Source organism: Curcuma longa, chromosome 4, assembly GCF_044706935.1.
Source record: "Curcuma longa cultivar G26 ecotype Majalengka, Jawa Barat chromosome 4, ITB_CL_G26_1.1, whole genome shotgun sequence".
Taxonomy (NCBI): domain Eukaryota; kingdom Viridiplantae; phylum Streptophyta; class Magnoliopsida; order Zingiberales; family Zingiberaceae; genus Curcuma; species Curcuma longa.
Genome location: NC_133864.1, coordinates 15,532,449 through 15,555,303, shown reverse-complemented (window position 1 = coordinate 15,555,303; position 22,855 = coordinate 15,532,449). Strand labels below are relative to the sequence as shown.

At 37.6% G+C, this 22,855-nt stretch overlaps 2 protein-coding genes across 2 annotated transcripts; both read left to right on the top strand.

Annotated features, from left to right (window-relative positions):
* The first annotated feature begins 2,496 nt into the window (after positions 1-2,496).
* Positions 2,497-17,332, top strand: LOC141827726 (copper-transporting ATPase PAA1, chloroplastic-like). Its single transcript, XM_074715044.1, is given in 18 exon segments — positions 2,497-3,051; positions 3,145-3,198; positions 3,679-3,832; positions 3,974-4,048; positions 4,227-4,504; positions 5,465-5,698; positions 6,077-6,175; positions 6,313-6,462; positions 7,422-7,568; positions 8,522-8,572; positions 8,662-8,834; positions 11,237-11,369; positions 12,536-12,633; positions 13,065-13,302; positions 13,847-14,050; positions 16,277-16,357; positions 17,045-17,137; positions 17,139-17,332. Coding segments are annotated over 18 exon segments (2,841 nt in total). The 5' UTR covers positions 2,497-2,622; the 3' UTR covers positions 17,289-17,332.
* Positions 17,333-20,191: 2,859 nt separating this feature from the next.
* Positions 20,192-22,499, top strand: LOC141827727 (putative trehalose-phosphate phosphatase 6). Its single transcript, XM_074715045.1, has 11 exons — positions 20,192-20,444; positions 20,551-20,691; positions 20,782-20,853; positions 20,933-21,028; positions 21,119-21,175; positions 21,268-21,369; positions 21,466-21,543; positions 21,642-21,711; positions 21,799-21,869; positions 21,962-22,054; positions 22,128-22,499. The coding sequence occupies exons 1-11, from the start codon at positions 20,193-20,195 to the stop codon at positions 22,194-22,196; spliced, it is 1,101 nt and encodes a 366-aa protein (XP_074571146.1). The 5' UTR covers position 20,192; the 3' UTR covers positions 22,197-22,499.
* Positions 22,500-22,855: the final 356 nt, after the last annotated feature.

Genomic DNA, 22,855 nt, shown 5'->3' with positions numbered 1-22,855 from the left:
ATTCTGCTTGCAAAAAATATAAAAAAACGTATATGATGAACAAATTCAGCTTAAACTAGTAACATGACTGAACATAAGTAAGAAGGTATAATTGTGGCATATAGTAATATCCTCATCACCCTAGAGCTCTTCCCGTTCTGTCCCAAATGATACGAAAGAGAGATAAATCATGGAGAATTTTATCCTTATCCAATGGCCCATTACACGAGCCGTGAGGCAACCAATAATGTATTACACCCATTGGAATTGACTCCTAGATTTTATTATGATAGCTTCCATGTAGGAATAAGCTTAGCATATAAAAATATGACCGAACTAAGAAAGTTAGAATGCATAGTATAGTATCGAGTTTTGATGTGTGATTAAATAAATCTGAAAATGAATCATGATTATATTTAACACATATGTCTAAGTGTATAGGAACTTAAGAGATCACACGTAAAATGATGAATTTTGATAGAAGATGTAAGCGAAAAAGAACGATGGCACAGAAAAGGAGTTGACGGACTTGGTGCATCCGAGATACGAGGAGATGCGGAAGAGTACTCCGGCGGAGCGAGAAAGACGCACGAGAGCGTGCATTTAAGGAACGAGAAGATGAAAGGAAGACTGCACAAAATGACTAAGACAAAACGGAGGAGAAAAATGATCAACATGAAGTTGACCATTTTTAGGTGCCTCGATCCAATTCTGAGTGCTCCCGCCCCACATCTAGGCGCCCCAATCCATTTTTGGGCACCCCAAAGTCCAGGCGTCCGGATCCATTTTCGAGTGCCTTAGAGTCCAAGCACCCGGATATTCATTCCAAATCAATGTGAGCCGTTGTCGAAGCGGATGAGGATGCAGTCCACGTCAATGAAGTCCAAGCACTCGGAGAGGTTCTAGGCATTCAGATTGTGAGAAATCATAGTCTTAGACTAACAACTTGAGAGTTGTAATCAAGTACATTCTGTGTCTCGTAATTTTTATATTTCATTTCTATTTTAATTAGTATATCCTTACTAAAATGTTAGTAAGAAAAAAAGATTAATTGAATTTACATATCGCTATTCACTTCTCCCTTCTAACGATTGAAGAAAAACTTCCGCTACAACAACAGTTGATATTAGAGTTGAACCACTCAGAATGATTAATTGCTAATTAGAATGATTGAATCAAATATCTATCTATCAAAGTTCGCGGATCAATTCACCATATCTAGAGGAGGAAAATAAAATTATTTTTAAAAATAAATTTTAAAATAATATTATATATTAAAACGATGAGGAAAAAAACTTGATGAACTGTGATGGTTCAAAAAGCAATGAGACGATCTGAGTTCCATCTTTTTAATATGCTACCGTACAGGAAGAGTCAACTGGATAGACCACTATGACTGGATGAAAAACCACTAAAAAAAAATTCTAGAATTTAACGAAGAAAACTCAAAAATAAAACTAGTTAGAAGGCTTCTACTTACGAGGAATCAACTATCTGAACCAAGAAAGTTAGAATGCATAGATCGTCGAGGTTCATGACCGAGGCGATCGGCGAACCCCTAACCAGAAATGAAAAGCAGATGCCCTCCTCCTTTCTTTCCCGATCCACCGGCGCCACTCCTCTTCGCCGGCCAGGAACAATCTCTTATCGCGCCGGCGAGCATTGGTTCCGAATGAGAATGAAGAAAAGATTTCATCAGGTTGCTTTCGTCATTTATCGAACCATCAATTATTAAACTTCTGATGTTGATTTACTCATCTGAGAATGCATCAAGAGAATGCTGATTTGCAGGTATACATCAAGAGAATCTGAGAACTCATTTGCAGGTATACATCAAGAGGCATGAAGAAGAGATGCTGATTTACTCATCTGAGAATGCAAGATTGGCCAATGCCGATCTTTCTGCTTCTGCAGCCTTTTGCTCCTCTTGCTTCTTCCTTAGAGATGGAGGCCGCCTAACAACAATACTTCTCTTCCATTTCTTGTCGAACTTCCTCGATGGTCTTTTGTTCAATCCCTCCTCAATCTCTCTTTCCCCTTTTACGGTTAGCATTCGAGCTACGAGGAAGGAAGGAAGCAAGAGGTGAAGTGTACCCTTCAGATTTCTGGTTAAGGTCGATCACCTCCTCGTCGATCTCCTCCGTCGTCTTCCGGCGTATCCTCTTCATCTCCTCTTCCCTCTTCGCCATCCTCACCGCCAACCTTCCGCCGCTGGCACTACGGCGCAGCGTCGGGGCGCCAAGTTGGGAAGAAGCCCTGAGGAAAGAGCTGGAGGCGAAACCCTAAAAGAAGAAAAGGAAGCGAGCAAGTGACGAGATGAGGACGACGGCGGCGACGAGATCCATCTTCGTCGCTGGGCAACTCCGCTCTCTCTCTCTCCGGTGACTGCGTTGTGGATTGGATCTGACGTTCCTATTCCTTGGTGTTTCGGCCCAGTGCCAAGAAAACTGGCCTTATTAACGTTGCCTCCGAATTATGATTATTAATTTTATTATTATCCAAGCAGTCCCCGTTTAGATTTGGGCTGCTCTCCAAGACGAGCCGTGGCCTTCTACTTCTTGCACTTCGATTTCTTGGCGGCTTGCGAAATCGTGCCGCAATAAGCAACCAAATCGCAGACGGAAGAGCTTGGAGGCGAAGGCCATGGAATCCTTCGCCTTCTGCACCATGCCGCTGCTCGCCTTTTCCCACTCTCTCAAAATCCCCCACAGGCTCTACCTCCGACGGCCGCTTGTCCCGCCAAATCCGGGCCTCTTTACTGCCGGGAGAGCCAGGTGCTTCGGTAACCTCGACCCCAACAGACCGCGAGAAATTTTCCTTATTTCCTTAGCAGGGAGTCTTTTGCGGAGTTCTTCTTCGGGGTCGACAGTTAATCGTGGATTGGCTTGCATATCGAGCTCCACTGGGTCGTATGGTCCCAATGGCGGCGGAAACGATGGGACTGGCGGTGGGGGTGGCGACGGTGGTGGGGATGGTGGATTCCGCGGCAGCGGTGCGCAATCCTTCTCTATCGGAGAAGAGTCCGTTGAGGCTTCTTCCCGCGTGCCAGACGTGATCATTCTTGATGTTGGGGTGAGCGTACTGATCCTTGTTCCTTTCACTTAGTTAGTGCGATGTTATTTAGTTCATTTTCGATACAAGTTTGAGCTTTATGGATTTTTTTAGGGAATGACTTGCGGAGGATGTGCTGCCAGCGTGAAGCGCATTTTGGAGAGTCAAGTAAGGATCATTCTTACTTTTGTTGTAGATATCTGAGTTCAGAAATGTGTATTGTGAATATAATGAACAAATAATCAGAGCTGTGATTTTTTTTCTTATCTCAATGACGGTCACACATGCTTTAGTTGATGCTTTTGTAGATCAGAACATCTCCTTTAGTTGGATGCCTGGATGACAAGGCCAATGGACAGGATTCTAAACTAGTTTTCAGTTATGAGGATTTTGTTTCTCGTTTCTTCTTTCGCAATAGCCGACCCCACCTAGTGGGATAAGACTTGGTTGTTGTTGTTGTTGTTTCTTTTTTCACATTGAGTGTGAATCTATCTATCATGAAAGTGTAGATGCAAGAGTTTTGGGATTTTTTTGTATCACTATGGACATAAAAGATAAGCATAGTAAACAATTCTTCTACCTATGTTCTTTTTAGCAATCATGTTATGTTACCTATGTTATTGTCATCTGTTTCTTGTGACTGTACAGCCTCAAGTGTCATCAGCAAGTGTTAATCTTGCAACTGAGACTGCAATTGTGTGGGCAATTCCTGAAACCAAGGTCATGCCTAACTGGAAACAACAGTTGGGAGCTAGACTTGCAGGCAATTTGACAACTTGTGGATTCAAATCCAGTTTTCGAGGTACTTTTCCTCCATGACACCAGTTTGGACAAAGCTATCAAATTGATTGAATTTGGGTCATTTTCTAGGCCTACCATTTTCTTAAAAATCCTAAAGCTCTTATTATTAACTACTTCACTTAATGTGTATGGTTCATTGTAGATTCTGATAGAGTGAATGTTTACAAAGTATTTGAGAGGAAGATGGATGAAAAGCTTCAGAAATTAAAACAAAGCGGTAACATCCTTGCTCCATTATACCATAAAATCCAGTTTAAGACTTAAAAACTGTCGTATCCTATTACCATGTAAATTAGTCCAGTTTCTGCTTCCCTTACCATTAATGATTCAACATACCTGCTGATTTAAATTGGTTAGTTTTTCTTGAATAATATGATACACATACTTGTTTCCAGGTAGAGAGCTTGCTGTATCATGGGCGTTATGTGCTGTATGCCTCCTAGGGCATGTCTCTCACATCTTTAAAGCTGGTCCATCTTGGCTTCAGGCTTGCCATTCTACTAGTTTTCATATGTCACTTTCGTTGTTCACATTTCTTGGTCCTGGTCGCAAACTTGTTCTTGATGGCTTCAGAAGTTTGTTCATGGGTTCGCCTAACATGAATACATTAGTTGGTTTAGGTGCTTTATCATCCTTTGCAGTCAGTTCAATTGCTGCCTTAATTCCAAAACTGGTATTTACAATCTTATACAGGAATATGCTATAATTTATTACGTTTGTTGCTATACATGCATCTGCTTGTTGACAATGCTCCTTATCAACATGTTTTAATGGTTATAAAAAATGTTGTTTGATTATGTCATAGTAACAACAGAAGGGCAGCGATGCGAGAGACAACAACTTGTAAGGGCAGGGGTGCAGGGAGTGGTAGACTTGTTGATGCCCAGAAAATGAGGCTTCTGTATCAAACCAGTGACTACACTTTGTATGCATATAACCCCAAACCTAACTATATTAGTGACTATCAATATCTGATTATCATATTAGTGACAATTTGCTCCAACTAATAATGAAATGATTATATCAATTTAGATTGGTCTGAAGAAATTGAAAAATTATTTGTGTTTTCTTATTAGTCAAACGGTAGGACTTTAGTAGTGCGTTGATGGTAACCATATGGCAAACGAAGCGTTCGCACTATATCAAAACATGGATATATCATACTATTTTGCTGAGGAGCAAGCAAGGCAGCTGCTTGTTTTATGTTGCTGTGGCACAAGAAATTCTTCTTAATGCTAATTTGATAAGAATGCATGATGACAGAAGTACATATTGTGATGCATAACAAGGCTATAATACTACTTGGCATTTCCAGTGAGGAATGATATTGTACTTTTTTGAATATTTCTTGATCAGAGAAAACTGCTCTGCCCGTAGAAAAAAGATAAATAAGTAACAGTGAACTGAGAGAGAGAGAGAGGGGGGGGGGGATGGGATGGTAAATATGTTACAACCATATTTTGTATAGTTTCCATGACCACAAGGTCATACGACAACAATTTTATCGTTGTGCCAAGGCTCCCCTTCTTAATTCAAAATCTTTAGTTTCTTTGATATCGATATCCTAGGACCTAGAGCAGTCAGGTATAGCTCCAGATTGTAGCATTTCTTATATTCTTTGCCCTTTAAGCAGGGATGGAAAACATTCTTTGAGGAGCCAATTATGCTGATAGCTTTTGTTCTGCTGGGGAAGAATCTTGAACAGAGAGCGAAGATAAAAGCGACTAGTGACATGACAGGGCTCCTGAATATCCTTCCAGCGAAAGCACGCCTCATGATCCACACTGATGCAAAAGAGGTTCCATCAATTGTGGAGGTTCCATGTAGTAACCTCCGCATTGGTGACCAGATTGTTGTACTCCCAGGAGTGAGTAAAAATGCCATTTCTTTTCTTAGTTAATGGAATATTTTAAGCAATGAACATGTTGAACAATCCAACTTCCTTCTATTTCGATAACAAAATTTCATGAGTACCATTTAGTTCTAGAATCTACAGACCAAATCATGTTTTTATGAATCCTGAACAGAACTTATCAGCATGCCGTCCATTTTTGACATTTTGTTCAACATAATAAAAAAAAAGTGCCTAGGCATCCTGATACTCCAGTTGTCCATTCTGTATTGATAAATTTTATGTCCTTCAATGCTTCAAAATTGAACTTGTACATGCATTCTTTATGACTCTCTGTTCAGTGGATAAAATCTGAACATATGACAGTTATTCATTTTTGTGTCTTCCTCCTAGGATCGCATTCCAGCTGATGGAATCGTTAAAGCTGGAAGAAGTACAGTTGATGAATCAAGTTTCACTGGAGAGCCTCTACCTGTGACAAAACTTCCTGGGGTATACCTCTTCTAGTCGCTAAAACTTTGCTTGTGTTACAAAGAATTGCAAAATTTGCTTTTTGTGTATGCTTGTTGCTATACTTTGCGACATTAGTCACACATTTTAAGATCTAATTTAGTTCTTTTCTATCATAGACTGAAGTCACAGCTGGTAGCATTAACTTGAATGGCACACTAACCATAGAAGTAAGAAGACCAGGAGGGGAAACTGCAATGGGAGATATTGTTCGGTTGGTGGAGAATGCACAGACAAGGGAAGCTCCTGTGCAACGTTTAGCTGATAAGGTGAATAATTACTAACTTTTTGTTTTTCAATATATATATATATATAAAAGCTAGAGGCTCCACGTCCATTACTAACTTTTTGTTTTCCTTTGAACCCCTTGCTGGTACAGTATCATCTCTGTCTGAGTAAGGTCATTTATTTTTATAAATCTTGAACCGTCCAGTCAGTGTTGCATTATTTAGTGATTCAAACTTCACTTGGTATTGATGGAAGACCACTATTTAAGTTGCTATACTTGTTCCAACAAACATTGATTGAACTCCAGGAACGACCAACATGATGATTCTGCCCTCTGGTATAAGATGATACCCCATAAATGCATTGGCGTCTACTCTGACTTGATTTTTAACTACTATATTTTATGGCATGACAGCAAAATAAAATGCATTTTTTCACATTCCTAATATAAAATAGACTGAATTTACACAAGCAATATATCGTAAGAGGACCTAGGATTCCTGTAAGTTTCACAGCCTTCACTTAGGCCTATTTACTAATAAAGCTATGGAAGCATGAATGATCTGATTTGTTAACTTTTAAATGTCAAAGCAATCTTCAGTCAAAATTTTTGTATCATTCTAGAAGACAAGTATAAAGCTATGGATCTAACACAATTAGTTAAGAAAGATACAGTTGCAGAATTTCAAGGAAAGCATCTGTATACACAGCAGTGAACAGTGCAAATTCAGTAATGGTTTCTATATTGGAAAATGAATTTACTACTTTCTGTATATTACCTTTACAAAATACTGTTCTGAGTAATGGTTTCTATGCCTTATTGTTGGACAATGTAATGGATGTATTCTGAATCCTCAGTGTAGTCAGGCTGATGGGTTTCTAATTGTTGGCAATTTGAGTTCATGTATTCCTATCTTTAGTTAGACCATCTGATGTGTGCTTGTGGATTTTTAAAATTGAGCTTATTTGCAAGCACACAATATGCTGTTTACCATTTCAGGTTGCGGGACATTTTACATATGGAGTTATGGCATTATCAGCTGCCACTTTTGCTTTCTGGAGTTTGTTTGGTTCACAACTTGTACCAGCTGCTCTCATACAAGGAAGCGTAGTGTCTTTGGCCTTACAGCTTTCATGTAGTGTTCTGGTATGTCATGTACAGATCATATACACATTTTTCCTTTATTGTTTTATCGTACATTACTACTTGTAGTAGATATACAGAATGACTTGCCAACTTAACCTTATTCCATTGGGGAAGGTTTCTTTGAAACAATTGGAAGTCAATTGACACTTTCTGAGCATATTACGATTGGAACTCAATTGACACTTTCTGAGCACATTAGACATATAAAGTTGTCGAGACTTCTTGGGACTCTGGCACCAACTTTTGTCCCATTGGCATGGTAACTGAAAACTTGTAATTATCCTTCATTAAATGTATTAACTAATAATGTTCGCCCCAAATTGGAATGCTGTCCTTTAAATTATTTAGTCTTTTTTTTCTAACACATACTGGGCAATTAGGTACTCAGATTAGAAAATCGCTGGGTCTTGCTATACATATTAGACTGATATTTGAAACCATGCCAATTTGGTTGAAAATTAGGCTTTAAAGCAGAAAGTTTAAGTTGGAATTTTAGATTGAGGAAGTTTCAAATTTTATGTTTCTAAAATTTGTAAGTTTTTTTATTAGGCTAAATTATTTTTAGGATTATTCATTTATTTACCAAGTAATTAGGAAATATGTTTTTTTTAGAGGGATAAGTCTTTTTTTGGTTCCATGAAAAGGGTTTCCAGATATTCAATTCTAATAAAATTCTTGTGAGTTTTATTCTCTTCATGAGAGCTCTAATTCTCTCTGTTTGATAGTTATCACCGTGGTGACCATATGTTTTACTCGTGATCCTTTGTTATGAGAACATCAACTTCTCTGTCTCTCAAACTTGACTTTTTTGCAATACTAGACCAAATGACAAGGTTGCTCCATTATGACCTGGGTGATCAGATTCTTCCCTGTTTATAGATTCTTTGTTATTCCATTTGATTGATGTTATAATATTATGGTAGTAATTCTGTACAACAAATTCTTTTATCTAGGTTGTTGCATGTCCATGTGCACTTGGGCTGGCGACTCCGACTGCTGTTCTGGTAACAATCAGAGAAACTATTGACCAAAGAATCTTCAACTACTTGCCATCAGCTAGCAGCCTACCTGTTTAACTTACTTTATTTTTTAGGTAGGAACCTCATTAGGGGCGACCCGAGGATTGCTTTTACGTGGTGGTGACGTCTTGGAGAAGTTTGCTGCTGTGGATACAATTGTGTTTGATAAAACAGGAACTTTGACAATTGGAAAGCCAGTTGTGACTAGGGTTATGCCTTCTAAATTTGATGAACATGAGCATTCAAAGTTGAGTGTGATACATACACATCTTTCAACACTTATCATGCAAACCAACTTTAGTTCTACATCCATCGATAGTATTGATATCAAGTTCAAAGTCTTTCTGTTTTTTCAGAAGGTGATTAAATATTTTGTTAAAAGTAGGTATTGGGGAGATACTCCAACTTTAGATTTTCTTCTAGTCAGTTATCTTCTGAGTTAGCAAAATGCTGGAAGCAGTAGATCCATCCTTGACTTTGCAAGTATTTCTTTTTTATTGAACTTTTGATTAAATATATCTAGATATATCTTTGCATAGAGTTCAATGTAGGAATAAAGGGATAAGTACATATAGGGATTAAATGTGTTTGGATATATCTCTACATAGAGTTCAATGGAGGAATAAAAGGATAAGATATATAGCCAACTCCAAATGCTTGGGATTAGCATGCCTTGATGATGATGGTGTTTACTAAAGGATGGTTGTTGATGTTGAAATGAGTATGATGGTTATATACTTCACTCATGACGCATCACATGCACAGAGAAATATGATAAATGATCACTTTGTTGGTGGAGGTGGTGTTCTATGAAAAATGATTCCAAGAGCATAACATGGCAACTGATTACTTGTAAACATGTAAAGATGGAAGATAAATCTTGGATGCAATTCAGTAATCTAAGCTACTATGGTTATGTGCGAATTTTGATTGGACTTTTGTTTCAGTTAATTGCATCTTCAATTTGCTTTGATTCTAGCTGTTGTCTTATGTTGATTCGATAGTCCACTTATCCAAATAAACTTGAGCTCTTTTGTGCAACGAGGAGTCTGCTATATACATGTAAATCGGTCCCTTTCCTAACTTGGAAAAATATAAACTTTAACATGATATTGGAGCAGGAGGTCTAGGGTTTGAATCACACCTATGTAAAAAAATAATTAATCAATTCATATGTTGGGAGATCAGAGTTGATCAAATCAAGTACCCTTCCCACACATGAAAGGGAAATGTTAACAATATAAATATATAAATTTGTTTCTTTCCTTATAGCTTCAGCTTTCCGTGATAAGTGGTTAATCATTTAACTTTAACAAAATAATTTCCAACTTCACTTTTAGTAGAAGTCCCAGTTTCCTTTTAAACGTATAATAGGTACAGACAACACGGGGGCAAAGGAGACCCATGGTGTGACAATGAAGACTCAACTTAAGTAAAAGAATCAAGGTAATGTAGTGTCAGAAGTAGTCCACCTAAAATTACAAGGCCCAAAGGCAAAACAAGCCCTGCAAGACATTTGATATTTTAGCTTTTAGGCACCATTTGGTTGGACAAAATAAATAATTGAATAAAAAGTTATCAATTGTAATTTGCCAAAAGTATAATTCTACAGGGCTGTTTTGATTAGTACGAGTGGTGGGCTTGTCTGGTCAAATGGTGTAAATGCATCTGGAAAATTAATCTATTCTGTCATATCTAATGCCATCTTCACTTGTGCTTCAATTCTTTGTTAGTGTCAAAAAACTAAATATTATTTCTGGATATTCTGACCAAACCAAAAATTGGTCAACTCTATATATGAATTCATAAAACAAACAGCAGTAACTAATCCTTAGTATGAGTAACTTTGTTTCCAATAACTTGTAACCGATCATTCACTAGTCTAGTTCAGTAATGTAGTTTCTTAATTGTTCCTACAGTTTGTTGTTCACTCAGTCACTGATTTATTGCCCCGATATAATATTTTTATCCATTCAGTTGGCTATCGGGTTGCTTGACAGAGTCCAAGAAGGAAGAAGAATTATGTTGTCGACTTGAATATGGTCGTCAGTGGGTTGATATGCTGTTCATTCTTATGTTTTGTTTCAATTATACACAGTCTCAGATGCAATCCAATTGTGCTTCAAGGTTCAAATTATCTATAGGTTATAGTTGATAGTGCACTTATGATCTTCAATTGGATTATGGTCAAATTTACCACTCTAATGTAAATTAGCATTCAGATGAACTATATAAATTTCAGAGTTGTGAATTTCACATTAAAGTAGCATAAACTACATTAGTAAAGCTGTAAATTCAATCTTATTTATTGTGGTTGCCAATGAATAAGTGATCCTCCATCCCCATCACTACTAGTTTTATCTGATTAAGTTTGCTATTACCTTCAAACTTACATGGAGATAGGACAAGAGCTGACTCTCAGGATGCTGCTCAGTAATCTGATGTTATGTTACAGTTTTACATAGAGTTGTTCCAGAATTCTCTGTGACATGTTGTGAAAAATGCATGCAATTCGATTCGAGAAAAGGAATAGTTGCTTTTAGCCTTTTACTCTAACATACAACACTGGAACTAGGTGGCATGGTAGGTGATATCTTACGATGCTTACTAAAAAGTTATTTCACTGATAAAATCATGTATAATGCACAGAGAAAACAGTGAGTTCAAATGGACAGAAGCTGATATTTTGAGGTTAGCTGCTGGGGTGGAATCAAATACTAATCATCCCATCGGAAAGGCTATTGTTGAAGCCGCTCATTCCATTGGTTGTGAAAATATCAAGGTAACTTCACATCAACTTTGAAACTTCTGTTGGTAAGATTTAGGCACTACTATTATATTTTTTTACTATTGATCTTAAGTTTCACACTTCGTAGTTCAACATAATGGCGTTTTATTTTGAAAATGCCTTTGGTACTTTTTTTCTTGGATTAATTGCTATGATATCCCAATATTTATCACTCTTAACAAATGTATTCTCACCTTTCAATTCTGACAAATCCATCCTAACATACTAACAGTTTCATTTCTCTGACAAATTTATCAATTAAAAAAGAAAAAATGTCACCAACTTCATCGCAATTTAGTTGATTGAGTTGAATGATACTATACCAATACTTATCCATTACAGGATGATAGCCTTAATGGAGTGAGAATTGCTTGTGATATAAATTATGGTAGAGTTGTTATAACTGAAAGGTGGGATCCATTTGTTAAAAAGTGGTAAAGGTTACAATCTATATTGTAATTAACCGTTCTTTAATTTCTGTAACATTCAGAGTTCATCCATCACATAGTTAAGCTATTTCTTCTCATGTTGCAGATGCTAGTTTTGGTGTTAGAAGTGATTTAGGACTTCTGCTTACAAGTTTACAATATTTGGTACCTAACAATGTGACCTCTAGCTATTTTTGCATGTATCTAATGGATCCCACTTCGGATTCTACTTCTGATACATCCACTAAAACTGAAACCTTGATTTCATAAATGAAAATTGGCTAACAACAGATCTTATGCTGGTGCAATGAATTAATTTCCTAATAGAACCATATTGCTTGAAGTATCTATTGTTTGCTGTTGAGTTTTCAACAGTTCATGGTTAACATTACACAATTATTATTTAATCCAGCTTTCTTCAATAAGTTTTTTTGACATTGCTCAGTTTATGTCCATTAATCAATAAGTTTTCTCAAATTTTCTCTTTGAAACCAGTCTAAAAGAAGCAGACTGTAACAGGTATTTGAACTAATGAAACAACCCAATCTAATTTCCCAGCTCTTGATTTACTGGCTCTTGCACCAGGAATAATGATTGGTTGTTGCAGCCTCTAAATTATTGTGTGTGCTTGATAAACAGAGCAATCTATATTTGTCTGATTTTCTGCTTTCATTACAATATACTTGGTTGGTTTATCCTAGTTTGTTTCCTAATCAGCATAGTCTATGACAGGCTAAAGATGGGACATTCACTGAAGAACCTGGCTCTGGTGCGGTAGCTATAATTGACAAAATGAAGGTTTCTGTTGGGACTTTAAGCTGGGTCAGAAGGTAATGGTATTTATAGAACACTCTTAAATATAAATGGTATTCATACAATGCCTTTTGCAGAAGGGCATGGAGCCATTCTTTATCTTTTGGAAAGCTGGTCCTTCTGTTGTTAAATGGGTGTTGAAACACACATTGTTGCTCAATTTTTTCTTAGATAGTCATGTCAAAGTAAACTTAGTGGCCATGCTGCATGTTCTGCAGCCCCTCATTACCTGTAAGATAATAATGCTTATAGAATAGGTAATTGCAAAACTATTCATCATCATCAAGTGAGTTCCAACTATTTAGGTTCGGTTACATTAAACTTTTTCCTCCATTGAAATCTATGTAAGACTATATCACTAGTTATAAGATGCTACAAAATTCATACTTGTCACTATCTAGATACTACGTCTGTATCCATCATCTTATATGTTTTTGTGCTGTTGCAGGCATGGTGTCCATGAGAACCAATTTCAAGATGCAGAGTCTCAGAACCAATCTGTTGTATATGTAGGAGTTGATAGTGCTTTAGCTGGTGTTATTTATTTTGAGGATAAAGTAAGGGACGATGCACGACTGGTTGTTGAGACTTTGGCTAAGCAAGGAATAAACATATATATGTTATCTGGAGACAAGAAGAATGCTGCTGAATACGTAGCATCTATGATTGGTATTGACAAAAGAAAGGTATGTTATGTGAACCCTGAGCCAAAAGTACTGAATTTTTGTTCACCTATCTCAGCGTTCTCTGCAAGAAAAACTCCTAGACTAAATTTACATGTGATACATCTTTGCCACCTGCAACCATAGTAAATCAGCATGATCCATATTTACCAGCTCACTTCACTCATACTAATTTGAATATTGTATACACACTTTTAAATCAGTTTTTGATGCAATTGCTTAATGTTATGGTATCATTGCTTGTAGCATAAGTTTAGGTCATGACAGGGATGTCTAATCCTTAAGCGGATGAGATACACCTTACATGTAGAGTTGTGGGCTAATAAATGAGTCTTATAGGTTTAGACGAATAAATCATTACTAACTTAGGCTTAAGTATTTTGGGTAGTTGTAGGCTAGTTCTTTCATGTGAGCAGGTCATTATAAATTTTGCTGAGATAATCATATCTGGAAGTTTAAGAATTGTTGCTAGTGAGTATCTTTGATGAGGAAGGGAACTCAATTTGTCTCTTAAAACTGAAATATATTTGGCATTATGTGTATGCAGGTGCTTTATGAAGTTAAACCAGAGGAGAAAAAGAGATTCATCTCTGAACTTCAAAAAGAAAAGCAAATTGTTGCTATGGTTGGTGATGGTATTAATGATGCCGCTGCCTTGGCTTCAGCAGATGTTGGTATTGCAATGGGTGAAGGTGTTGGTGCAGCTAGTGATGTATCTTCAGTTGTGCTTTTGGGCAATAAATTGTCACAGGTATTATTGTTCATTTGTTGTTTCATTTTTCTATGAGCTCTATTTATATATACACGTTTCTTGCATGTCGCATCCTCTAAGAATCAGTGTGTTATTTGTTTGGAATTAGGTTGTTGAATTTCTTTACTCCTAAAATATTTAAGCTTTCTTCAAATAATGAAATGTTTGAATTTTTCTCTATGGACAAAAGTTGCTTAGACACTCACAAACAAGAGATGGACCATATATTCTGCATTTGGGAGATTGAGCATTGATTTGTTGTGAAGTGTAAAGCTTTCAAGAGCATCAATAAGGAGAACAAAGATTGAAGAGAAGCATATACAAAAATTTGGAAGCTCCTAGCAATAAATAAGGTTATAGTTTAGTTAATTAATGAGATCGATGTGTGCCCTTGCATACAAGAATTTGCAGCATACCTGCAGATTCTTTATGGGGCACATCAATCGAGAACGCCACTTCACCCTTGCCCATAAGGGAGGGAGGTTCATTGCCAAATACCATCCATGGAAGATTGACTACTAAGAGCAATGATTGAGAACTTCTGGAATTGGTCGGAACCATTAAGATAAGGCTAGTTTAGGATGTTGCAGGAGCTATGGAGCCACTAATAAATATAGAATATCTGAGGCTTCTGAGTCAGTAGTTGTATTTCTTTTCTTGAACCCAAACATAAAATCATTGACATAAAAATTAAGGAATTTATTTATCATGTAAAAAATAAAATAAAATATATAATGACACTCTTGCTAAATGTGTGGCACAATTAACCCTCTCAATTTACTCTCATATCATAAAATTGCCAATATTGGGACATTTGTTTTTATTAGGTATTCATATAGTCATATTGACTGGAGCAGAGTAAATCAATTTCTTGTGCAAGTTGGAGGGAAATTGCAACTTTCAACTCAGACATGGGATAATGAACCCATGGTTCACTACAAACTAATCTTCCTTTGATGATTTACACATTAAATAACTCGTTGGCATAGCAAGGCTATGCCGCTAAATAATTTGCAAATCAAGTGTCACCTTGCCATTTTCAGTTTGAGCCTTTTATAACGCAAACACAAAAGCTGATTGTCTGTTAAGTGGTCATGCACTGAAACCATATTTTGCTGCCATCAGACCAACCTCACTTCTTCTAGTTCTAGGGGATGTTTCTTGTTTATGTTTTGGTTTTACAATTATAATCTTAGTTTTGATAGTCACATCATGACTCGTTGGTAACTTGGAAATTATATGTGAGATTTTGTTGATAATGATAATTGGAGCTTAATGTATTCTTATCTTCAAGCATTGTGCAGTAGAACTTAGAAGAATCTTTATCTTCAACTAATTGAGTTGGTAAGTTTATCAGCTCAATTCCTGCATTCAGTAAAAGTTTGAGCCTTTGCTGGCAATCTTAGTTCTCCCGTTTGCTAATGGCTATACCATTTTATTGTAAATTTTTTTGTAAACCTTGTGTTCTATTTTACTAAAAAAAATTTATTCATTTTCTTGTTCATGAAAAGAGTTATCATCATAAAAGTAGACCCCAAATACTTGGAAGATACAACTTATTGTTATCATTTTAACCATGACTTTCTAGTTTCCTTGAATTGATTGCCTGATGGAAACAATAGGGAGAAAATGGATTGAAGCACTTAAGAAATTTCCATCGCCCAAGTGGAAGTGACTATAAGTTTCATATGTTTATCTTGGACTAATTTTACTCAGTTTATAGTTTACATTGATTTTCAAATTGTATAAGCAACTTAGAAGGGGAATCATGGTGGTTTGATTATATCATTGTTTGGTGAAACTAATATCTTCAGCAATTCATTCATCCTGATATTTCCACCTGTCAAACATTTGTTGTCTAGTTTGTTAACTCTACTTTTTTATCAGCAAATCAGACCTTTTCAAGGGAATATTTTTATGAAAATAATTCAGTTCCAAGAAAAATTATTTTCATGGAAGTGAAATTCTTGAACAAAATATATTGTTTGAACATAAAGCATTTATCAGTGGAGGTGGCTCACCACTTACCCTTTGCCATAAAATAAAGGCATATGCTTCGGAAGATATATCAACTCGAGGTTGCCAACAATAGAAAACATTGCAGTGTATCCTCATTAGCACACAATCTGTTTTCCTACTTTTGCTTATAATCATCTTACATCCATATAATTATTCTAGTGTCCAGCATGTTTGTCAAATTGACTAAATGATGTGGCACCTATGCAGCTGATTGATGCTTTGGATTTGAGCAAGTCGACTATGAAGACGGTAAAGCAAAACCTCTGGTGGGCATTCGCCTACAATATTGTAAGTTGACAAAAGCTAAGCATGCCTTTATATTTTTCAGTGAGAAAATCTTGATATGATCAGGCAAATCATGTCCATTTCCTATTTTTTGCACTTCAAATTTTCTTTTCAATGCTTTAATTTTCTAGCTTGATAGTCCAAAGGAATAAATCCAAATATTTCTTTTTCACCCTGGTCACTTGCTATTCTAGTGGGATCCATATTCATGTCTTGCCAAACTTACAGAAGGTTTTTCCTTAATAACAGATAGCACTCCGAAATGTAATCTTTCGCCTGGCCACTCGTAAGACTACAGGTTTCATAAAGCACTACTCTAACAATGGAAAAGTTCCTATTAACCGTCTTGTTCCATAAAATCCATATATACTAACTTCAACAGAGCATAAATTAGCAAAAGTAATAAAAAGAAAAGAAAAACTTCAACATTGGAGATGCATGTCTATGGCAAAAGCTTCCTAATCTGAATTCCATGACTGATAATGGATATTAAAGAAAGAGGTCACTATTGTGAGGGATAAGGTGGAAAATGTGTAAACATGTGTTGGGCCATGCATTCCACTTGGCTATTTAGAGTCACACTGAACACAATGCACCTATCATTTCAGTATAATGTGAAACTTTGTTGTTTGTTCAATCGATGCTGCCATCATGAACTGATAAAATGCCATCATATCGATGCACCTGCAGGTGGGTATTCCAGTTGCTGCTGGAGTTTTGTTGCCTTCGACCGGTACCTTGCTGACACCATCTATTGCTGGAGGCCTGATGGGTTTGAGCTCTGGTCGGGGTGATGATGAATTCACTGCTTTTAAGGTTCAAGGTGGAACAGAATAAGAAGAAGGTGGAGGATGACCCAAAAGAAAGCCGAGGCACCTCAGACTTTCTTGTGCAAATACAGAATCAGAAACAGAAACCTTACCCTGTAAAATAGAGTAACAGTGTTCACTCTCTGAAATAAAAACACATGTTCAAGTAGATTTAGCTTGGACTAGACATCCCAACACCAAAAGTTTTGGAACACAGGATCTAAACGAAGAATGAGCTCTAAATTAAGCTATCCATGAACCTAAATTAAATTCTGATTGAGCTGAACACTAGAGACTGTATTTATTTATTAGTTTGTGTAGTTTTTCATCGACATACGTTGAATGCATGCATGTGGAATTACGTAATTGCATGGGTCATCAGTCTACGACCACCAAGCCATCACGAGCAGTGGAATTCAGTCAAGTCAAAAAAGCCTGCGCATTAAAATAATGTATGCATAATATAATATATATAAATTTATATTCTAGTTAAGATTCTTAATTTAATCAATTAAAATCAAAGCAGCCGAAAGTTAACATACCTTTTACACCTGCATATGGAATCGATGTATAGTATATATGGTATATATACGCATATTATGATTTATGATCTCTCCTCTCCCTCCATATCACTGGAACATACTTGCACAAATATACTGAAAGAATCAATATATTTGTGTGCATGCACTGCTACTTTACGATCGCATAGTAATTAAAGGACTGTGCATGCACCATGTGACATTTGAAAATTATAAAAGTTAAGGTGGCCATGAAGAAGGACCTTGTTAGACTTGAACATGAACCACCTCCAGTGCAATGAGAGAAACAATTTGTAGAAACATATATATTTTGAAATCTTCTTCATATCTCAACTTATTCATCATGGAAATTAATCACCCTTATAAGTAACTGCTCGCATGAGTTAAACCAATATATATACTCAAGTAATTCAGTCGAGCAATCTCAATATATATATCAAATGCTAAATGCTTTCCACATGATTATATCTAGCAATATTTGACTATTCCTTGATTTGTTTGGAATATTAATTGAACCTAGCTAGTCATTCTAAACCAATGGCCAGTAGCTAGGAACTTATATGCATTATACCTTCAATAGTTATATATCTAAAACATATAATTATTATTCATATAAATTAATTAATGTAGCCATATGGTATAATTAAGTTCCAAAGCTGAGATGCTTATTGAAGTGAAGGATACAGGAAGCTTCGTGATCATATAATTAATCCTGAAACACGAATGAATATTCCAAAGATCATTAATTAAGAATAAATTGACGAGAACAATCCATTCATGATTAGTGATTTAGCCAAGTGTTCATTTAATATCCATAAAGATACCATGCTTTTCTTATTATAATACTCTTCGTGTACTAATGAGAAGTTTCACTGCAATAGTTAGTTTGTCTTCGTCTTTAATTTATTAATTATCTCAAGAAGCTGATATTTTTTTAAAAAAATTATTCATCCAATTAAAATATAGCAAATTGGATGGTAGACGATGAAACGACAGTTCATCTGTTGAGGAAATAGATTTAATTAGTCTGAAAGTGGAAATCCAAGTTGTACTTGTGCTGTTCCACATGTCTGTGACTCAGATTTTGTTTAATTGCTTGCAGTGGAATAGAATATACAATGAAGATTATTTTAATTAATTACATCAGATTTATTGAAGTCAGAAAATATCAGTAATATTTTGTTTACTAGATGAAAATAAAAAAAATGATCTGGGAATTAGACAATTAGGTTATGATGAAACAGACATGACGTCATGCCATCTATGCGGAGGTTGACTTGGACTAATTGAACCACAAGATATCAGCTAATCGGACCGCTTTAGCCGATCTAGTCCTGGTCAAAGATAATGAGCAGGCGGGAGCAAGAATTGACCGAGTGATACAAAGTCAACTCATGCCGATCGACCATTGACCATCCACTTAATTTGCAGCTAGATTATAAGTCACTATTTTTGTGCTCTCCTCCTCCTCCTCCTCCTCCTCCTCCTCCTCCTCTCTCTCTCTCTCTCTCTCTTCTCTCTCTCTCTCTCTCCATTCATGTAAACATAGCTAAGGGCGAAGCCAAGCATGTTTCTACTGGACTTAAAGAAGAATTACCATTTAAATTTATTGTAAAAAAAATAAAAAATAGATATGAGAGAGGAAAATAATTTGGGGTCTTTCAATCAGATCGGAATTAACCCAGAGATTATAAATTTTTTGACTCCGCCATTGAACAACACATGTAGTTAAATAGTGATCGACAAACAGAAAAGTGATTATATTATTATTATATATTTAGAGAAATATTATTCTAATCAATTTGCTTGTCGTCCTAATTAAACTAACTAACCGGTGCGTCAGTGCTGAGGAGGAAACCTACGATTTCAGCACATATTTCTTTGTTGGTTAGCAGTGCATGTCTTTACCAACTCCACGTTCGAACTCAACAAATATTGCAGATCCCTAACAATATTTTTAAAAAAATTTTAAAGAAAATGTATTTCGATTATTATATATTTACACTCAGTGCTTAATTTGTATACAAAATATCCTCCAATACGTGGTGTGGGTCGACAATGAAGACTGAGAAGAAAATATTAGAAATGATTTAAAAATTATTAAATTAATTTATATGTATATATATATATATATATATATTTCTATTTGACAATTTATTATGCGCACGTATCTTCTCGTCGTCACGCTTCTTCTTTTTTTTTTTAAAAATTTAAAATTGCATTAATTACCATTGGCCGGTTTGGTTTTTACCAGACCGTGCTGGCTACACGTGTCAGTGGGCCCCATTTACTGCATGTGTGAAAATGGAGAGCGGGCTATAAAACCTCCACTGCCACCGCCTCCTCTCCTCGCCACCTCCACCGTTCAACAGCGTCGGCGTCAGTACAGCCGGCGGCCCTCATCATCGACCACTTGCTGCGATTCCACAGCCCTCCCTCCCTCCCTTCGGCGATCCTTTCTGCTAGGATTAATCCAATTGCCCCCCGGCCATGACGAAGCAGAATGTTGCGCCGGTGGAGGCCGCCGCCGCCATCGCGGTAGCGAGCTCTCCCTCCTTGTTCGCCTACACGCCACCTCTCTCCGTCCGGAAGAAGTTCCTTCCCCAGATCGAACTCGACGGCGGGAAGACGGTCTCTTGGTGGTCCGACTCCATGAGTGCCTCCTCGCCCACCCGCGCCAAGTCGGCGGCCGCCACCGGACCTCCCGTCGATGCTGTATTCAACGATCTGTCCGATTGGACGGTGAGTTCCACTTCGATGCCTCCTTCTCGACTTCCGCTCGTGCAAAGTTCGCATCTTTTGGGTTTTAATTTAATTTGCTTTTTCTGCTTTCTTCACGATCGAGCAGATGCAGCATCCGTCGGCTTTGAGCAAGTTCGATCAAATCGTGAGCGCTTCCAAGGGGAAGCAGATCGTGATGTTTCTGGACTACGACGGGACGCTTTCCCCCATCGTCGACGACCCCGACTCGGCCTTCATGACGAACGCGGTGAGTCGTCCTTCCCCTACACCTTTCCCCTCCTCGGCTCGATTCATTCCCTGCTTCAAGATGAGATTTTGATCGGTCTCTGGTCTCCAGATGAGGAAGGCAGTGAGGGAAGTGGCGAGGGACTTCCCTACAGCGATCGTGAGCGGGCGATGCCTCGACAAGGTACGTACATTACATTTCAAACTACCACAGCCGCCTCCCCTATTTCTTCCCTAACTCAGAGGTTTCCATTGGCGAACAGGTAATTAACTTCGTCCAATTAGCCGAGCTGTACTACGCCGGAAGCCATGGCATGGACATCAAAGGTCCTGAGAAGTCCCGTCACGCAAAGTCCAAAGTAAGCACTCCTTACCAGAATTCAATTCAACAACTCCCACCTCCTTTTCTTCCTCAGTTTAATTTTTCCTCTTGATTGCATGCTATGCAGGATGCCAAAGGAGTTCTTTTTCAACCAGCCAGTGAGTTCCTGCCCATGATCGATACGGTTGGTTAACTCCCTCTTCATATATAGCTGCTCCTTTCTCAATACTAAAGCTTCTCTTATTTCTAAATAAGGATCTTCCATGTTTTCTTCAGGTGTATAAAACATTATTAGACAGGACCAAGTCCACTCCTGGTGCCAAAGTGGAGAACAACAAGTTTTGTGTATCTGTCCACTTCAGATGCGTGGATGAAAAGGTTAGCTAGCTAGCTATATCACGGTTTATGTCAGAAATGGAAAGCAAATCCTGGGAAGGAAATTAAGTTGGATCAACTCCATGTCAATTCATGCAGAATTGGGGCACACTGTTCGAGCAGGTGATATCTGTGTTGAAAGGCTACCCAAAATTGCGGCTCACGCAAGGAAGAAAGGTGAAACTTTGTTTTTATTTCTTCTGGCAACAACAGCTTGCTGTTTGATTAGAGCTCGATTGTGACTTGTTCTACTCGATCGTTGTTCGGACATGCAGGTGCTGGAGATTCGTCCGACTATCAAATGGGATAAGGGGAAGGCACTGGAGTTCCTGTTAGAGTCACTGGGTAAGCTGAAAACCATCAACTTTTTTGTCTGACATTATCTTCTTATTCGAGCTGCTCATTTAAGTAAGTAATCTGTTGCATCTACAGGATTCGCCAATTGCAGGAATGTAATGCCGATCTACATAGGCGATGATCGCACTGACGAAGATGCATTCAAGGTAAGCGTAAATGCTTTATCAAGAAGGTAGATGAGACGTACGCGAGTGTACAGTCGGAAGCTAATATTTTATCTTCATCTTCTTCATCTTAGGTTCTGGAAGACAGCGGACAAGGCATTGGAATCCTTGTTTCGAAGTTTCCAAAGGAGACAAATGCCACTTATTGCCTTCAAGAGCCATCTGAGGCAAGTGCCATGACTATATGTCGACAATGTCAATTTGCCAGCTTGATTCTTGATGTGGTTTGTCCTTGTCCAGGTTAAGGACTTCTTGGTTCGGCTTGTCGAGTGGAAACGCCGGCAGGCACAGGCTCGATCGAAGGTGTAGAAAGATCGGACACAAAGCTAGCTGCCCCGCCACCTCTGAAGTTTTGAGAGGTTTGATGGGGCGGAAAGAGAGAGGAATTCTTCGAGTTTTCCTCTCATTTTTTCTTTCTTTCTATTTTTCTTGGGTCTGAAAGCTCTGAAACTCGAGCTTTCTTCCCGCCTGCACAAGCACAAGCAGATGAATCATGCATGTAAGTAGATCAGTGTACAATCGAGAAAGATGAAACGACAATCCTCTGCGATCACATTCTGGTTAAACAAAGCGTTCACTATGCAATTCTCTGCAATACAAAGATTGTTTAATAGAAAAGCAATGCTGCTTTAATAGATTGTTCAATCATCTTGCTTTATTACTAAGAGACACACGACTCTTGTTGGTTAGCAGCCCCATCAGCTGAATAGAGAAACAAAAACAAAAAAGAAAGAAAGCCGCCACGTCTATTTCGATTGGTCATCGGCCACCTTAGATCTTAGTAAGTGCATTCTCGTGCAGATCTAATAAGATTTTAGGTGTTGGAATATGCATTAGGGTGGGTCAGCAAAGGCAGGCAGGCACCAACTAATTAAAGCTTAAAGGTATCAAAGAATGGTAGATTGAGGAGTTGGAATCCACTCGAGCCCTCATGCCTTTGTTTCCTGAGTCTAAAGTGGAAGCTCCTA